The 17,520-nt window shown below is 42.9% G+C and overlaps 1 protein-coding gene across 1 annotated transcript in view; it reads left to right on the plus strand.

Annotated features, from left to right (window-relative positions):
- WDR63 (WD repeat domain 63) overlaps positions 1 to 10,159 on the plus strand; it is a 78,144-nt gene extending 67,985 nt beyond the window's left edge. The window contains exons 19-22 of the mRNA XM_023751738.1: positions 4,240 to 4,444; positions 6,450 to 6,541; positions 7,613 to 7,735; positions 9,880 to 10,159. Coding sequence (XP_023607506.1) covers positions 4,240 to 4,444; positions 6,450 to 6,541; positions 7,613 to 7,735; positions 9,880 to 10,023 — 564 coding nt within the window. The 3' untranslated portion in view covers positions 10,024 to 10,159. The remainder of the gene's footprint in view (positions 1 to 4,239; positions 4,445 to 6,449; positions 6,542 to 7,612; positions 7,736 to 9,879) is intronic.
- The last annotated feature ends 7,361 nt before the right edge of the window (positions 10,160 to 17,520 follow it).

The following is a 17,520-nucleotide window of genomic DNA, read 5'->3' on the forward strand; positions in this document are numbered from 1 at the left end:
ACTTAGGCTGTTTCCAAATCTTAGCTATTGTATATTGTGCTGCTATGAACATAGAGGTTCATATGTCCTTTCTGATTGGTGTTTCTGATTTCTTGGGATATATTCCTAGAAGTGGGATTACTGGGTCAAATGGGAGTTCCATTTTTAATTTTTTGAGGAAACTACATACTGTTTTTCACAGTGGCGGCACCAGTCTGCATTCCCACCAGCAGTGCACGAGGGTTCCTTTTTCTCCACATCCTTGCCAGCACTTGTCGTTTGTTGATTTGTTGATGATAGCCACTCTGACAGGTGTGAGATGGTATCTCATTGTCATTTTGATTTGCATCTCTTGGGTGATTAGTGACTTTGAGCATGTTTTCATGTTTTTTTGGCCTTTTGTATGTCCACTTTCAAAAAGTGTCTATTTAAGTCCTTTGCCCAATTTTGATTGGATTGTTTATCTTCCTTTTGTTAAGATGTATGAGTTCCCAATAAATTTTGGAGATTAGGCCCTTAACAGAGATAACATTGGCAAATATGTTCTCCCATGCAGTGGGCTTTCTTGTTGTTTTGTTGATGGTTTCTTCTGCTATGCAGAAGCTTTTTATTTTGATGTAGTCCCATTTGTTTATTTTCTCCTCAGTTTCCATTGCCCTAGGAGCTGTATCAGTAAAGATATTGCCTTGTCATATGTCTGATATTTTTCTGCCTATGGATTCATCTAAGATTTTTATGGTTTCCCAACTTACATTTCAGTCCTCTTCTCCATTTTGAGTTTATTTTTGTGTATGGTGTAAGTTGGTGGTCTAGTTTCATTTCTTTTTTTTTTTTTTGCATGTATCTGTCCAATTTTCTCAACACTATTTATTGAAGAGACTGTATGCTTTTGCCTCCTTTGTCAAATATTAATTGAGCATAATGGCTTGGGTCGATTTTTGGGTTCTCTGTTCTATTCCATTGATCTATATGTCTGTTCTTGTGCCAGTACCAGGCAGTTTTGAGAACATTGGCTTTGTAATATAGCTTGATATCTGGTACTGAGATCCCTCCTACTTTGTTCTTTTTTCTCAGGATTGCTGCAGCTATTCGGGGTCTTTTGTTTATCCCATATGAATTTTTGGAGATTTTGTTCTAGGTCTGTGAAATATGCCATTTTAATGGGAATTGCATTGAATGTGTAGATAGCTTTGGGTAGTATGGACATTTAATGATGTTGATACTGCCAATCCATGAACACGCTATAGTCTTCCATTTGTTTATGTCTTCCTCTATCTCTTTTTTTAATGTCCTGTAGTTTTCCAAGTACAGGTCTTTTACCACCTTATTTAAATTTATTCCTAGGTATCTTAATTTTTGTTGTTGTTGTTGTTGTTGCAATGGTAAATGGGATTTATTTTTCTTTTTGTGAGTTCATTATTGGTGTATAAAAAAGCCATAGATTTCTGGGTGTAAATTTTGTATCCTGCTACATTGCCGAATTCATTTATTAAATCTAGTAGTTCTTTGATGGAGTCTTTAGGATTTTCTATGTACAATATCATGTCATCTGAGAATAATGAGAGTTTTACTTCATTTCCAATTTGGCTGCCTTTTATTTCTTCTTGTCTGATCACTATGGCTAGCACTTCCAGTACCATATCGAACAGGAGTGGTGAGAATGGGCATCCCTGTCTTGTTCCTATTCTTAGGGAAAATGGTTTTAGGTTTTGCCCATTGAGTATAATGTTAGCTGTAGTTTGTCATATAAGGCTTTTATTATGTTGAGGTATGATCCCTCTATTTCCACTTTGCTGAGAGTTTTTATCAAGAAAGAGTGTTGGATTTTGTCAAGTATTTTTTCTGCATCAATTGATATGATTATGTGATTTTTATCTGCCCATTTGTTTATGTGATATATCACGTTTATTGATTTGCAGATTTTGTATCATCCTTGCATCCCCGGAATAAATCCTACTTGGTCATGGTATAGTATGATCTTCCTAATGTAATGCTGGATCTGATTTGCTAAGATTTTGTTGAAGATTTTAGCATCTATGTTCATCAGGGATATTAGCCTGTAATTCTTTCCTTGTAGTGTCTTTATCTGGTTTTGGGATTAGGGTAATGCTGGCTTCATAGAAAGAGCTAGGAAGTGTGCCTTCCTCTTCAATTTTTTGGAATAGTCTGAGGAGGATAGATTTTAGTTCTTCTTTGAATTTTTGGTAAAACTTTCCTGTGAAGCCTTCTGACCCAGGACTTTTGTTTGCTGGAAGTTTTTTGATGACGGCTTCAATTTCCTCCATTGTTATTGGCCTATTTAGATTTTTTTTAATTCTTCCTAATTGAGTTTTGGAAGGTCACATTTTTCTAGGAATATGTGCATTTCTTCTAGGTTGACCAGTTTGTTGGAATAGAGGTGTTGGTAGTATTTTTTTATAATCCTTTGTATTTCTATGGGGTCTGTTGTTCTGTTGTTATTTCACTTCTTTCATTTCTGATTTTGTTTATTTGGGTTCTCTCTCTGCTTCTTGGTGAGCCTGGCTAGAGGTTCATCAATCTTGTTTATCCTTTCAAAGAACCAGCTCTTGGCTTTATTGTTGTTGGTTTTTTTGTGTGGTTTTTTTTGTTTTGTTTTGTTTGTTGTTGTTGTTTTGTCTCCAAGTCTGTAATCTTTTCTTCTGCACCAGAAATATGTCAGCAGTTTCAGAAAGTGGGAGTAAAAAAGCTAAAGTGTCTGTCACCAGGAAGACCAGAAGTGTGTAAGGTCAAAGTGACACAGAGACAAGAAAATCTAGTGGTCAGGATTAGGAGAGGATTAGGAGAGGGCCTGAATTCAGACTGATGGAAGCTAAACTGCCAGGAACTAGAAAGAGCCGAAACCGGTTTGGCTCAGTGGATAGAGCATCGGCCTGCAGACTGAAGGGTCCCAGGTTCGATTCCGGTCAAGGGCGTGTACCTGGGTTGTGGGCATATCCCCAGTGGGAGATGTGCAGGAGGCAGCTGATCGATGTTTCTCTCTCATCGATGTTTCTAACTCTCTATCTCTCTCCCTTCCTCTCTGTAAAAAATCAATAAAATATATTTAAAAAAAAAAAGAACTAGAAAGATTGAGAAAGACCAGTGAAATAAGTGTGTGGAGAAATCATTATGATATGTCCATTTGGTGAGCAATTTAAGATTATTAAAATATGCAATATATCTATTTCACAGCTGTAATGTATATATTCTGTGAATAAATAATATGTGTAATATATATACATACATATAAAATTTTATACATATTTTTTCCTTAACCCAACACTTTCACTTCTAGGACTGTAACACAAATCTCAAAAAAAAATTGCATGAATATATGTCCAAGTTTTTCATTGAAAAGATTGGAAACTACTTAAGTACCTATCCACAGAAGAACTCTACTTTATACCAATGTACTCTATATGTTCTCTTTTTTTTTTTTACAATGAACAAGTGTTAGTTTTATAGGCAAGATTATCCACAGACTATGCAGGGGCAGGAACCTGGTTATCCACAGAAACGGAAGGATCTGGGCCGAGGACAGGTCTGGAGTGGCACCTCTAAGGAGTCCACGCCTCTGAGACATCCTCCCATCCCCACAGGAAAGGCTCCTATGCATGTGTTGGAGGCGTGAGGCAGTTCGTCTGCAGGTGTAAATAGATAAGTGATCTACCTGGTGGCCAGGCTGAGCATGCCAGTGGGAAGAACGCACATCCTGATCTCTGTCTCTATGAAAACCTCCCAAAGAAGGCAAATTGCCCCATGGTGGAGAAAAGACAAGACAAGCTTAGGATGCTTTGCTGGTCTAAAATCTCTTCCCAATAGTAGTTATAAGTCATTGCATGCAGCTCACAGCTAGAACTGACTTTTTATTTGCTTTTTTTGGCTACCAGAGTTGTTCCCGTGGGAAGGAGGTATAAGCCAATTTCATAATCTTTACTTATCTGATCAATCTCCAGAGAAATAGCAATGGACTTCCATAGCCGTTGGATTTATTAAAACCAACAACGGCTTGATAGGAAAGTTTGCTCTTTTCTAAAAAGCAAATAAAATAAGAAGAAAAAGGTGTTTTAAAAACATGCAGAGAAGAAAAGAACTGGCATTACATAAAAATCCTACAAGTGAAAGAAATAAAACTTCCGAATAGGCATGATTTGGCTGTTATATGATCATAGCTATCTGACTTGCACTTAAAATCATTGTGAATATCCCTTCGATAGTAACACAAGCTTTCAATGTGTCTTTTTAAAAATTGGCTTCAAGTTCGGACCCCTCCTCCAGTCATGCTGTGCTCCAAAAAGGTACACCTCAGGGCACTGGTCCCTGACGAGGCCCGGCGTCTTCTATATTGGCCGAGAAGATGGGTACATTGACATCTGGGACCTTCTGGAGAAAACCCATGAACCAGCCCAGTCACAGAACATCTGTATAACGATGATCACCTGCATCAAACCCTGGGCCTTTACTGGTATGTTCTTTCTGAGCAAACACGCTGTCATTTTGTTTATTTTGTGTAACTCAGGAAAACATTGGCATCATCCGGGAGGCCTCCAGTGTCCTGTCTCAGGTTTTTGTTTCCTTCCCTCCCTTCCCTTCCTTCTCCCTCCGTCCCCCTTTCCTTTCCATCGTGCCCCTTCTCTCTGGCACTATCTTGGATACCACCTGAGCTTCTCTCACTTGATTTCTCCATCAACAGTTATTTCTGAGACACATTTAGTGTGCCAAGCAGAGGGCGATTTTGAACCACACAACACAAAGCATCCTTCTCATCTTCTAATAATTTATTTCCTTTGTCCTGATTTCTCTGTTGCAACCCAGTGCTACTTTCTATATAAATCCAATATATTTGCCTCTTTGAAAAGGAGTTTTCCTTTGTTTCCAAAGTTGTTGAAGGCATAGAATGGTCTTTCTATCCCTTTCTCTCTCAGAAACATACCTTGAGAAATTCATCCTTCAGAATTTTTTTTTAATATATTTTATTGATTTTTTTTTTTTTTTACAGAGAGGAAGGGAGAGAGATAGAGAGTCAGAAACATCGATGAGAGAGAAACATCGATTAGCTGCCTCCTGCACATATCCTACTGGGGATGTGCCCGCAACCCAGGCACATGCCCTTGTCCGGAATCGAACCTGGGACCTTTCAGTCTGCAGGCCGACGCTCTATCCACTGAGCCAAACCGGTTTCGGCAATCCTTCAGAATTTCTAGGGTGTCACACAGCCTGGCTACTGCTTAGGAATATGTCACCAAAGTGTGTTTTCCTATCTTTGCTCTAACACATAACATACCTGCAGGGATTATAAGTAGAGGATTTGGCAATGTGAACCGTTTTCTGAAAATGAGAAGAAAAAAACAACAACCCATGATGAGATGGAAAGTTAAAATGCTCACACACATTTGTGTTTCACATCCATTTTAAATGCTCACAGGAAACAATCTGGTGTGCATTCTGGCTCCTGGTTCTGGCTGTGCCTTTTAAATTCACCTGCACGCTGGTATCCTTCAGTCCTTACTGTGTCTTTGCGGATACTGCCCTCAGGATTTTCCCCTGGAAATCTTTCCATGTGTTTTCCCTGCTTCCTTCCCACATCTGCCCAGTGGCCCCGCCACAGAGAGAGTCAACCTCGGCAAGGAGCCACACCCTTTACACCAGTGGTTCTCAACCTTCCTAATGCCGCGACCCTTTAATACAGTCCCTCATGTTGTGGTGACCCCCAACCATAAAATTATTTTCGTTCCTACTTCATAACTGTCATTTTGCTACTGTTATGAATCGTCATGTAAATATCTGATATGCAGGATGTATTTTCTTTTTTTTTTTTTTTTTAATATATTTTATTGATTTTCTACAGAGAGGAAGGGAGAGAGATAGAGAGTTAGAAACATCGATGAGAGAGGAACATCGATCAGCTGCCTCCTGCACATCTCCTACTGGGGATGTGCCCGCAACCCAGGTACATGCCCTTGACCGGAATCGAACCTGGGACCTTTCAGTCCGCAAGCCGACACTCTATCCACTGAGCCAAACCGGTTTCGGCTGCAGGATGTATTTTCATTGTTACAAACTGAACATAATTAAAGCATAGTGATTAATCACAAACACAATATGTAATTATATATGTGTTTTCCGATGGTCTTAGGCGACCCCTGTGAAAGGGTCGTTCGATCCCCAAAGGGGTCGCGACCCACAGGTTGAGAACCGCTGCTTTTCAGAGGCCAAGAAAAGGAGATCCGCGGTGGGCAGGGTGGCTGACCAAGGCTCAGGGTCTCAGCTTTCATCCCATCAACTGGAAAGCAGGACATACATGTTAATATGGCCCCCAGTCACGAAGGTCTGATGCAGATGCCAAGGTCCCTGTAACTCCCGCAGGTCCTCTGGGACACCACAGAACAAGCCATGGTTCATGTGTAAATGCTAAGACAGCTTTCTGTTGGCTGACTTGTTTTCCCCCCTGTTTATTTTTAATCTTTCAGCGAAGCAGCAATTCATAGCCGTAGGCGATTACTATGGGACACTGCATATATTAGAGATCCCTTGGACGTTGAGTCACCCTTCCACCAATGAGGTCAGTAACTTTGGGCTTTGAGGATTTATGTGACGGAGTATCGGTGGCATGTCTTAAAAGTGTGTTCAGAAATGACAGCATTTTCACGCTGTAAGAGAGCAGTCAAAAACAAGGGGATGCAGTTCTGCTTCATGAGTTAAAGAGTTTGAAGCTAGAAAAATAAACAAAAATGGAATGAGAGGGAGGCCAAAGTCAATAGAACCCAGGTTCAGGGGCGAATCACTTTGAGGATGCATAATCAGAAGCTGTTGTTTGGGGTTGTGACCGAAGCACGGGACCCTTCTTTCAGGGACGCCCGTCCCGGAGGGAACATGTGACATTTGCATGCCTCTTCCCACTGCCCACCACCCCGTCCCCTCCTCCAAGCTGGTGTCCTGCAAGCAGCGTGTCTGAAGTGGCAATATTCTGCCCGCCCCCTGCCCCCCGCCTCCGTCCCCACCACCCAAGGGCTGCAGGCAATGTTAATAAGGAGGTTGTGAAAAGATCAATAAGTAGAAATATGTAAGTATACATACACCGAACGTTAGATATACAGACTGCAATCTGTTGCAAGTCCCAACAACATCGGCCTCATTAATGTCAGGCAAAAAGCTTTTCCTCCCCTGGTCACCTGGTCTATTTTCCTGTTTCTATTCTTATGTCAAACCCTCCAGGGCCCAGGAACTCTGCTCCCAGGCCCTTTAGGATCTGCATTGATACCCTCATCTGGGTTTTCTAGGTTCTGTTGATGATATGAAACTTCCCTCGGTGTTAGAAGTGAGAAGGAAGGAAGAAGGAAAAAAGCAATCCTCGAATTTTCCTTCTACAAAATTGTAAACAATTTTTGCTGCTCTCTCCTTCCAACCTCACTCCCTTCCTGGAATACTGTAATTCGCAGGGTCCTACAACTTAGCACAGTAGCCCCCAAATGGAGCTAGCTTCTCTGGAAGTGGGCCTGTGGGCAGTGTCCCAAAGTAGGGAATATGCCTGGTGAGTTATAGGCAGCAGGACTCTTCCAGGGCCTTGTAAAAAACACAGTGGGAGCGGGGTGTCCATGGGGGCTCCTCGCTTGAAGGCCTGTGTTTCTAACAGGCATCAAGTATAAACCATTACTTTGAAAGAGAAGTCAAGCACCTGGAATATATGGAGCAACGCAAGAAAATTCGTGAACAAGAAAGGAAGGAAATGGCGCTGGAGAGGGAGAAGAAAAAAGTTGTAAGTTAAATTTCAGAAACAAAAGTTGATTTCTCTCTAACCCCAGTGGAAATATGTGTGTTTGGCTTATTCCACAATTTGAATAGGAAAACTATGCCTTTTCACATTCTTCTCTCGTTCTCATGAGAGTCAAGAGGAAATTTCTCCAATTTCCTAGCTTACCATGAGTAAGCAGCTACTGTGGGACACCTCGTAAGATTCTACCTAATGGAAGTTTCTGAAATGGTCTGTAACATCCAAGTCTTTTAGATAAAATGGTGTCTAAATACCATCTATACATACAATGATTGACACCAGCCGGGCTGTTGTCGTTTTTTTAATTTGATAATCTAAGGGAAAAGAGGTCAGTGCCCCTGACTAAATAGTCAAGTATTGCATGTTTTAAAAATTACTGTAGCATACCAGTTGAAAAATCACTGGATTAACATGATCACTTATTGATAGATATTAATTCGTGTAATAAAAGCAGAGGGCCCCATTTCAAAAATTGTTTAGTGGTGACAAGATATAAAAGAATACCGATTAACTAACTTCTCATTATTTTCCCCAGCCAAAAATAATGCTCTTGTTTTTATGCGTGTGTGTGTGTGTGTGTGTGTGTGTGCATTCACAAATATTGGTTGAAATTTTGTTGTGGGACATAAGCTGCCACCCTTTCCCTATGCCAGATATGATCTCCAATTATTATGAGGGTTTAAATACCATAGCAGCAGCCCCCCTAATTATCCACATCGGTAGAATTGTGGATAATACAAAAATAATTTGCCTGTGAAATACTTTTAAAGCACCTGAATGTTATAATAATCTTAGTATCATGCATTTGAGTTTCCAACACGTTTCCAACTCCTTCTTGTGACTTTATTTCCATTTGACATCGTGCCCTTTTTTAAGTAGAGCTACCACTTCTCAGATGTTCTCTGGACTGGACTGTGGCTAAGTGAATGAATTTTAAAGGGCTCCTCTGTTACATTTAGAAGGTGCAAAGGTCGCCAAGGATAAACAACTAATGTTCATCAGAAATACCTTTTCATAAGCAACAGCTGATAAAAGGGAAAATGGACACAAACTGTAACAACCTCAGAGGATTGCAGTGAGGATTGAATGGGTTAAAATGTGTACAGCACTTAGCCAGTAACTGGCACACAGAAAGTGCTAGTATTATTTCAGAGGGCAGAAGACCGTCACACTTCCGTCCTGCGAGGCTGGTCTTCCTGAGCGCCCCCAGGTGCCAGAGATCCGGCTGTGCACTGCAGCCCATGGGTCCAGAGGAAATCATGCACCCACCTGCTTGTAAACATCGAGTCTGGATACAGTTCATTTCTTGACTGTAACATGAGTGTTACTAAAGTGTCTGAAGTGGCAATATTCTGTAACAGCAGTTACAGCTCAAGCAGCACATGAAATGGGAAATTTCCTAACTGGAATTTCAGCTGGAGACCCAAAGCTGGGGCAAGTAGCAGTTCCCATGTGATCCAGAAGCTATGCCATCTGCATGGGGCTTAGAAGGGAATTCTGCCATCTCGTGTCACCCACACTCCAGACGAAGTAAGGGAAGGAGCCTGAAAGAGGGCATGTTCTTTGGAGAGAGGTGGCAGAGAGCTACACATTCCCCCCTTCCCACCTCTGCGACACTGGGCTCGGTGAGAGATGGGCTGCTGGCCAGGACGGACGATGCCTCTGACACCTGGCAGGAGGCTTGCTGAGCCAGAGAAACCCAAGGGCCAGGAATTACCAGGCGACCAGAGCAGCAGAGGCAGGGAGAGTTTGGGGAACCCAGAGACGAGGGCCTAGACTCCTGAGGCTGGATGGTCTATGGGCAAGAGATTGACTTAAACAGCTCTGAGAAGGGTGGAGAGAGTACCCAAGGGGAATGAACTCCTATTGGTGGCAGAGTGAGGGTGCCGAGGAGACCCTTGGGAAGAAGCTGGGCTCAAAAGTGCCAAGGACCTTCTAACCCGGAAGAGGCAACATCTGCAGAAAGAGGCTGAAGGGGCAAGAGATGCCCTCCCCTCGCCCCAGCCCCGGTCCTCCCACAAACCCCTCCGGAGCAGCCAGGCTGGCTATTCAAAAGCGGGCCCTTCTCCTCCTCTGGTATTTCTAGCTGTCAGTGTCTTACAGGAATGACTTGCTTTTCTCCTCCCTAGAAACCGCATCAGAAGGGAAAAGATCAGCTGGAGGCTGATTTGAAGATGGACTACGAGAGCTACTTGGAACTGGAAAAGACCGTCCTCTTCAACCTGGGCCTCACTAAGGTCACGGACACGCTGTCGTTCGTGGACATGCTGTAGGAGCCTTCCTGGGGTTGTCTGGGGCCTTCGGGAGAGAGTCTGCCTTTCCTTCCTGTTCATTGCTTTTATGTAAGGTGGACTGTTAGACTAAACATTCAATAGGGTCACTTACGAATAGCAGGCTTTTGTTTCATTGCTAGTAAAACTTTTCAATTATAACAATTAGTAAGATCTGCTTTGATCATTTCTAGTTTTAATATGTACCGAAGCTTTGTACCAAGCATGAGACTTATGGATAAGGGAACTTTGACTTTCCTATAGAAATACACAACTTCAGAGATCCCCTCACCCCCAGTCCTCAATAGCCATTCATGGCCCCAACCCCAGAGAGAAGTGGAAATTAAACTTTGCTCCTAATTATCAGGTTTCTTTTGGTCACCTCCCCAAAAAGAGCTCCCTTTGGGCCCCTGCACAGATTGTAGGGCCATGTGCTGAACAAAATATTAGTGAGTCAAATCCAGAAACATATGCATAAAGAAAGGATGACGTGTGAAGATCATGCTGGCTTTATCCAGGAAATATAAAGTTAAATTAACAGTAGAAAATAAATTGATGATTGATTAAAGGAGAGAAAGTATGATACCAAAGAGATGCAGGAACACATTTGATAAAATTTGATATCCATTCCTGATAAAACAACAATAGATTCTTAGCAACTACAAAAGGAAGGGAAGAAGCTGGGCTTCCCTTAACCTGATGCAGGGAATGTAAAAAAGAAAGTCCTACAACAAGCCTAACTATGGCTCAGTGGTTGAACGTCGACCTATGAACCAGGAAGTCACAGTTCAATTCCTGGTCAGGGCACATGCCTGAGTTGCAGGCTCGATCCCCAGTAGGGGGTGTGCAGGAGGAAGTCAATCAATGAGACTCTCTCATCATTGATGTTTCTTTTTTTAAAATATATTTTATTGATTTTTTACAGAGAGGAAGGGAGAGGGATAAAGAGTTAGAAGCATCGATGAGAGAGAAACATCGATTAGCTGCCTCCTGCACATCTCCTACAGGGGATGTGCCCACAACCAACGTATATGCCCTTGACCAGAATTGAACCTGGGACCTTTCAGTCTGCTCTATCCACTAAGCCAAGGGCTCATCATTGATGTTTCTATCTCTCTCTCCTTTTCCCTTCCTCTCTGAAATCAATAAAAATATATTTTAAAAATAAATAATAAATAAGTAAAATTTTAAAAGTCCTACAACAAACATCTACCTCATGGTGAACAGTTGAAAGCTTGACTTCGATATGTGGAACGAGACACAGTGCCCACCATCATGTCTTCTAGTCAATATTGTCCCGGGGGGTCAAGCAGTGTGGGCACGAAAAGGGAACAGCGTGTGAAACTCAGTTGTGGAAGAATGTGGTGGATCTCAATAAGAGATTCGATTTCAGAAAAGTGACTGATATGGGAAGTGGGGCTGCGGGGAGACTAGCAGGAGAGGAGACTGGGAAAGTCGGTGGGAGGCAGATTGCGAAGGCTCCTTTAACCAAGCTCAAGAAGCTGGGTTACAGCTTGGCAGGTAATGAGGGATGCATAGAAGGATTGAGCAGGAAGGTGGCACAATCTGCTTTCTATTCATGAAGATAAGGAGTGGATTAGAATCGGGAGAGCCTCATGGCAGGAAATCCTATTTGGATACAGTAGGGAAAGTTCAAGGTAAAGGATTAGGATGGTCTGTACTGAAGCTTCAGGTGAAAACAGAAATGAAAGGCTGATTTGGGTCGGGAAGGGTGATGCCAAGATTGTAAGTTAAGGTGCTAGAGGAAATGAACTCAAAGTTTTATTCACTAGAGAAGTCAGATAGATAGCAGCACTTGACCATCTGTGTGCCTTTGGGCAGGTGTATTTTCACTGTGCAACAGGGTCCACTTCTATCAAGTCAGGTTGAGAACGTTGACCTTGCAACATTTGTATTTGGGTAAATGAGCACCTGCACATGAAGAAGGCCGTGCCTAGCACGTGTTGGCATCCTCACAAGGGGAATGCCCAGGACTCATCCTTGCACTTCAACATCTCTTTTCTTCTTCTTAGCCCACACTCATGTCTTGGGTGAACCCATCCAGTCTCATAGCTTTAAATACAACCTATATCCCTGGCCTGGGCTTCTACCGTAAAATCAATAGCTGTATATCCATCTGACTACTTACTGTCTCCACTGGAATGTACAATAGGCATCTCAAACTCAAACATGTTCAAAACCGAGTGCCTGATTTTACCTCCAAACTCCAGTTTTCCTGAAGACCTCACAATCCCCTTGCTTCTAGTTTCTCGGGCAAAAACCTCGAAGTCATGCCTCATTTCTCCCTCACTCTCCCAATCTATACCCAATCTGTGAGCAAATCTTACTGACTATACCTTTAAAATATATGCAGAACCTAGTCACTTCTCTCTGCTACCACCATGGACCTAGCACCACCACCACTGGCTTGGATTGGCGCACTCACCCCCCACCTCTTCTCCCTGCGTCTACGTTACCCACTCCAGTGTCTCTCAGCAGCAGCCCCATGGTGATTCCAGATGCAAGTCGGAGACTGTCCTCCTCCCCCTCGGCACCCCAGTGCACCCAGAGCAGGGGCCTGTGGGGCGCGGCTACAGTGTTTTGGCCAGGTTCAAGCCTCGGACTAATGAAAGGACAGGGTCCTCTCACTGCCACGTGCAAGTCCCAGCTGGAGGGCAGGGCCCTCCCAGCACAATCATAGCCAACGGCTGTGGTTGTGAGCTTGAACCTATGGTCCTAACACGTGGCCCCATGTGCCTTGTGATAGAGTTCGGGTGCATGTAGTTGAGTAGGGTTGAAACTCACGAGAATGCTGTAAACAACATGATCACGCCCCTACTTTGCCTCATGGCATCTGCTATAAAATAAAGACATGGCTTGTGAGCGCTGTCGTTGTCTCCTCATCAGGGAGCAGCGTCCCACCGAGACCCAGCTATTATTCTCTTGTCTGTCTTTTCTTAATCCTTTCACCCCCCCCCACTCAGAGACACCCTTGGTGGTGCTGGTGTGGCACAGGGGCCAAAGGCTTTACTATGACCTGCAAGCCCTGCTGTGATCAGGCTCTCCACTGACACCCTCCATCTCTCACCTCCTCCCCTCATCTCCTCCCCTCAGTCACACCACCCATCACGCTGGCCTCCTATTCACCACACACGGCAGGCGTGTGTTTGTCCCAGGATATCTGTGCTTGCTGTTCTGCGTTTCCTCCAGTGACTTTCCCTACTTTGTTTTTATGTGTTCACTCAAAGAGAAAAAAGATATGTTGAGTGCCTACTATGTGCCAGGGTATACAGTTTTAAACAGGGTGTTCAGGATAGGTCTTATGGGAAGGTGATGCTCAAGCAAAGACCTAGAGCAGTGGTTCTCAACCTTCCTAATGCCTCGACCCTTTAATACTGCTCTTCATGTTGTGGTGACCCCCAACCATAAAATTATTTTCATTGCTACTTCATAACTGTAATTTTGCTACTGTTATGAATCGTAATGTAAATATCTGATATGCAGGATGTATTTTCATTGTTACAAACTGAACATAATGAAAGCATAGTGATTAATCACAAAAACAACATGTAATTATATATGTGTTTTCCGATGGTCCTTGGCGACTCCTGTGAAAGGGTCGTTCGACCCCCAAAGGGGTCGCAACCCACAGGTTGAGAACCGCTGACCTAGAGGGTGAGGGATTTTGCCCTGTAGTCTTCCAGGAGAAGCATGTTCCATAACCCAGCGCCCACCCCCACCCTGGCCGACTCCTGCTTAGGTCTGCTGGACAGAAGTGGACACCCCTCAGTCTAAAGAAGCCAGGACTACAGAGAACAGGAGCGTCATGATTGCGTGACATAAGCCATCACCTGGGGCTGGCCCATTGTTGTCACAAACAAAAGCAAGGTTTTATTAGCATAGAAGGAGAGGGTAATGGAGCATGGATAATGGTCTGCCTTAGGGTTATCACATGAAGAGTTTAGTATGGTGTCTGGCATATGGCAAGCAGTAAATGTGTTTACTATCATTTTACCTAATTTATGAATACAACGTGATTATAATCTGGCTATGGAAGCGAAAACATGGGGTTTGTCTTACTTATGGTAGCAATTATGATTGATTCACTGTGATATTTGCATTGTGTGTTTATAACCTCAGTTTTTCCAGGGCTCATCAGCTCGCCAGCCCGTGGCCACCAGTGGTGTCACATAACACAGCCATAGCCTGAGTTTTAGGAGATCCTGCCACACCTGCTTATTGGGTATCTCATCCTTCTGCAAAGGGCCTCCAGGTGTGTCCTGTGGTCCCTGGGTTGAAGGTGGAGTCCAATATGTTTTAAAACAAGCCAGCAGCCACCAGGCACTCAAGGCCCCCCTCTCTCAATATGCCTGGTGGCCTGTAACAGGAGGGAAGGTGCTGGGCAAAGCCTCTGTGCCAGTCCAGGTCCTGCAAGAAGCAGACGCCAAGGTAGGCTTCCAGGTGGGAGAGAGAGAAGCAGCCAGGGGAACCTTCAGCCCTGTATGCAGGGCTAGTGCCTGTGGAAGGAGTGAGGGAAGGACAGAGGACGGGGTAGGATGCCTGGGACCACTCAGCAGGTTCACTTCCCTTGGACGCTGAGGCGCTGGAACTCGGGCAAACACTGTGCGCCTCCTCTTCCCCGGGATGAGGTTTCCCGGAGGCGCTTCAACTCCTCAAGCCAACGTCTTTCCTCTTGCCCAGACCCTCCACTTGGCAGACAGACCAGACCTGCCTGAAGAGAACACAGGTCTCAAGCTAAGAAGCTAGCTGCCTATGACTGAAGATGTAGGAATATAGAGAATGAGTAAAAATGGAATTAACTGGTGTGCCCTCTTCCATTCCTCCTTAACTCCAACCTTTTCCCCTTTCCGAGTGCACCGCGGGGTCAATTCGGTCTTCCTTTTCTGCCTTTACACCTTTTGGTCTGGCATGCAATGGACTGAAAAGAAAGGGAGCTGGGGATCCTAGCAGACCTGAGTCCAAATCCCAACTTCCTCACCCCAGGCAAGCTGCCCTGTCCTGAGTCTTAGTTATATCATCTGTAAAATGGGGATAGTACTTACACCTACTGCATACAAGGACCATGTGTATATTACCTGGCATATAGTTGGTGCTTAATAAATGTAATTCCTCCTTTTCTTGCTTGGTCTCGGGTACACACACACACACACACAACACACACACGAGAAACTATGGTGTTTCCTGTCTGTCCTATGCAATAATCTTTGGATATTAACATTATTATTATGAATAATAATGGCAGTATCTCTCCCTCTCAAGTAGGACTTAAGCAGGAACTCTGCATGCCTAGTTTAATATTAGCCTTTGATCATTTTAATGTGAGACCAGACATATTGGACTTAGTATTTAAAATCTGAACAATAGCTTTCTTTCTTGCCTAACTTAAAATGCTCATGGCTACTCAGAAAATTAATCATTCTAATCATGCTTGATTTATTTAGATTAAGTTTAATTACCATTCAACGTTACAAATTGCTTTTTACCCACCAAGGAGTGTTGTAGAATGAAGCCTATTTTCAGGTCCTCATAAGCACATCACCTGTGTGCGCTTCAGTTGAAAAGCCAATTGACTCCAGGAGATGGTGGCCCGGGTCCCGTTCCGCAGCCTCACCCTTCGGCCACGGTAAATAATTAACATCTCACTGGGCCCTCAGCCCTGGGTGTTGCCTGGGGCAGGTGGAGTCCCACCAGGTTGCTAGGCTGCCATTGCCAGGTCAGGTGCAGTGTAACCTGCAGTGTAACCGAGCAAGGACCCACAACGGAAATTAAGTATCCCAGCGAAGGGCAAATGAAACCCTGTGTGATGAATTCATTCCTTCTGTGGCTGCTGAGCTGTTTGAGGGTTACAGGCTCATGTAGAGCAACTGCGTATACAATCAAAGTAGAATCCCAAACACCAAAGCATCACGGAAGTGTATTGGGGGAAACAATGGCTTCAGAAAAAAATAAGTGTTGCTGCCACATGCTTTCTTGCTCAGAAACAGGACATTAAAAATAGACGCAGTAAGTATGGTAAATAATATAGGTTGTGTTTTCCTGCGATAACGCCAATGCTCCAAACTTAGAAGCACAGAAAATCAGTTTGCTCTGGGTCACCGGCCCCTGTGATATTCTGTTTTCTTGAAGAGATGACAAAAAGATGTAAAATAGAAGACTTCACATTCTTCCCTGTCAAGTAAAGATACATTTTTCAGCCCTTTTGAAGGGTCATATTTTAAAGAAGAATCCCCCCTCAAAAAAAAATAAACTCTAAAAAGAAAACAACAGTAAGTCAAAACTAAAATATGACCAGTGTCTGCTTTATTTCAGCCTTAATAAACAAACTAAATTAACAATTGAAATTGATAACTATTTTTCACTTTTAATGAAGTTTCTAGACTGAATGGCTCTAAATATAACAAATTTAAAAGAATAAAATGTCCATTTTCCAGAATTCTAACAACCAAAACTAGAACTTTATTATGTTCTAGTTCTGCAATCAACATTTATTATGACAACAAAAGACAAATAAGCGTCTTGTGTTAAAAGTGCTGATGGAGTTGCTGATTAAGACAAAGTGTAAGCGTCTGGTGCTAAAGAGAGTAAATATTAGCAGAACCAAACGGGGATGTGTAGAAGGAATCCACACGCCCATCGACAGGAAAATGGCAAAACATGTCACAGAAAGAGCTGCTCTTCAGCTGTGTGGAGGTGTGATACAGATTTATTCATTCTGACAAGGAAAGATATCCACCAATTATTTAGGGAAGAATCAAATTGTGCCACAATTTGTATACTCTGACCCCATATATCAAATTTGCATATGTATTTGTACAAATATGTAGATATTCATACTTCACTGTATATGTACAGAAAGGTCTTGAAGTACAGCCGTCAAAATGTCCGTTATGTTTGCTTCTGAGGGATGGAATGGGAGAAGAGGGAAAGTGTGCAAAGCAAAGCGGGAACTCTAACCACTCCAGCTCCAAAGATTAGTACAGGGCTAATCTTTTTAAATCTACTAACCCTTCCCTCCAGATTATTTTGAAGCATAGGGACTTTTACTTTGAATAGATCTGTTTTATTGAATATTTTGTAATAGGCCTTTATGATTTGACAGTGCTTGTGTTTATTGCTGAAAACTTAGATGCTATACTACTAATAACAAAAGCAAACCTTTCATGAGCCCTGCGGCAGTGTCAGGTGCTATTCTAAATGTTTTAAAAACATTAACTCATTTAATCCCCTCCACAGTTCTATGAGGTAGTGGGTACTGTGGTGATGAGTTTATGCTTTACCTACAATATTATGCTCCTCCATGAGTCTTATATGTATAATACACATACACACTTTTTTTTGTTGTTAATCTAAGGATATTTTTTCCTTTTTTTTTTTTTTTTTTTTAGAGAGAGAGAAGAGAGAGAGAGAGAGGAAGGGAGGGCCGAGGGAGAGAGAGAAACATCGATGTAAGAGAGGCATATCAATTGGTTGCCTCATATG

Source organism: Myotis lucifugus, unplaced genomic scaffold (assembly GCF_000147115.1).
Source record: "Myotis lucifugus unplaced genomic scaffold, Myoluc2.0 scaffold_25, whole genome shotgun sequence".
Classification (NCBI taxonomy): domain Eukaryota; kingdom Metazoa; phylum Chordata; class Mammalia; order Chiroptera; family Vespertilionidae; genus Myotis; species Myotis lucifugus.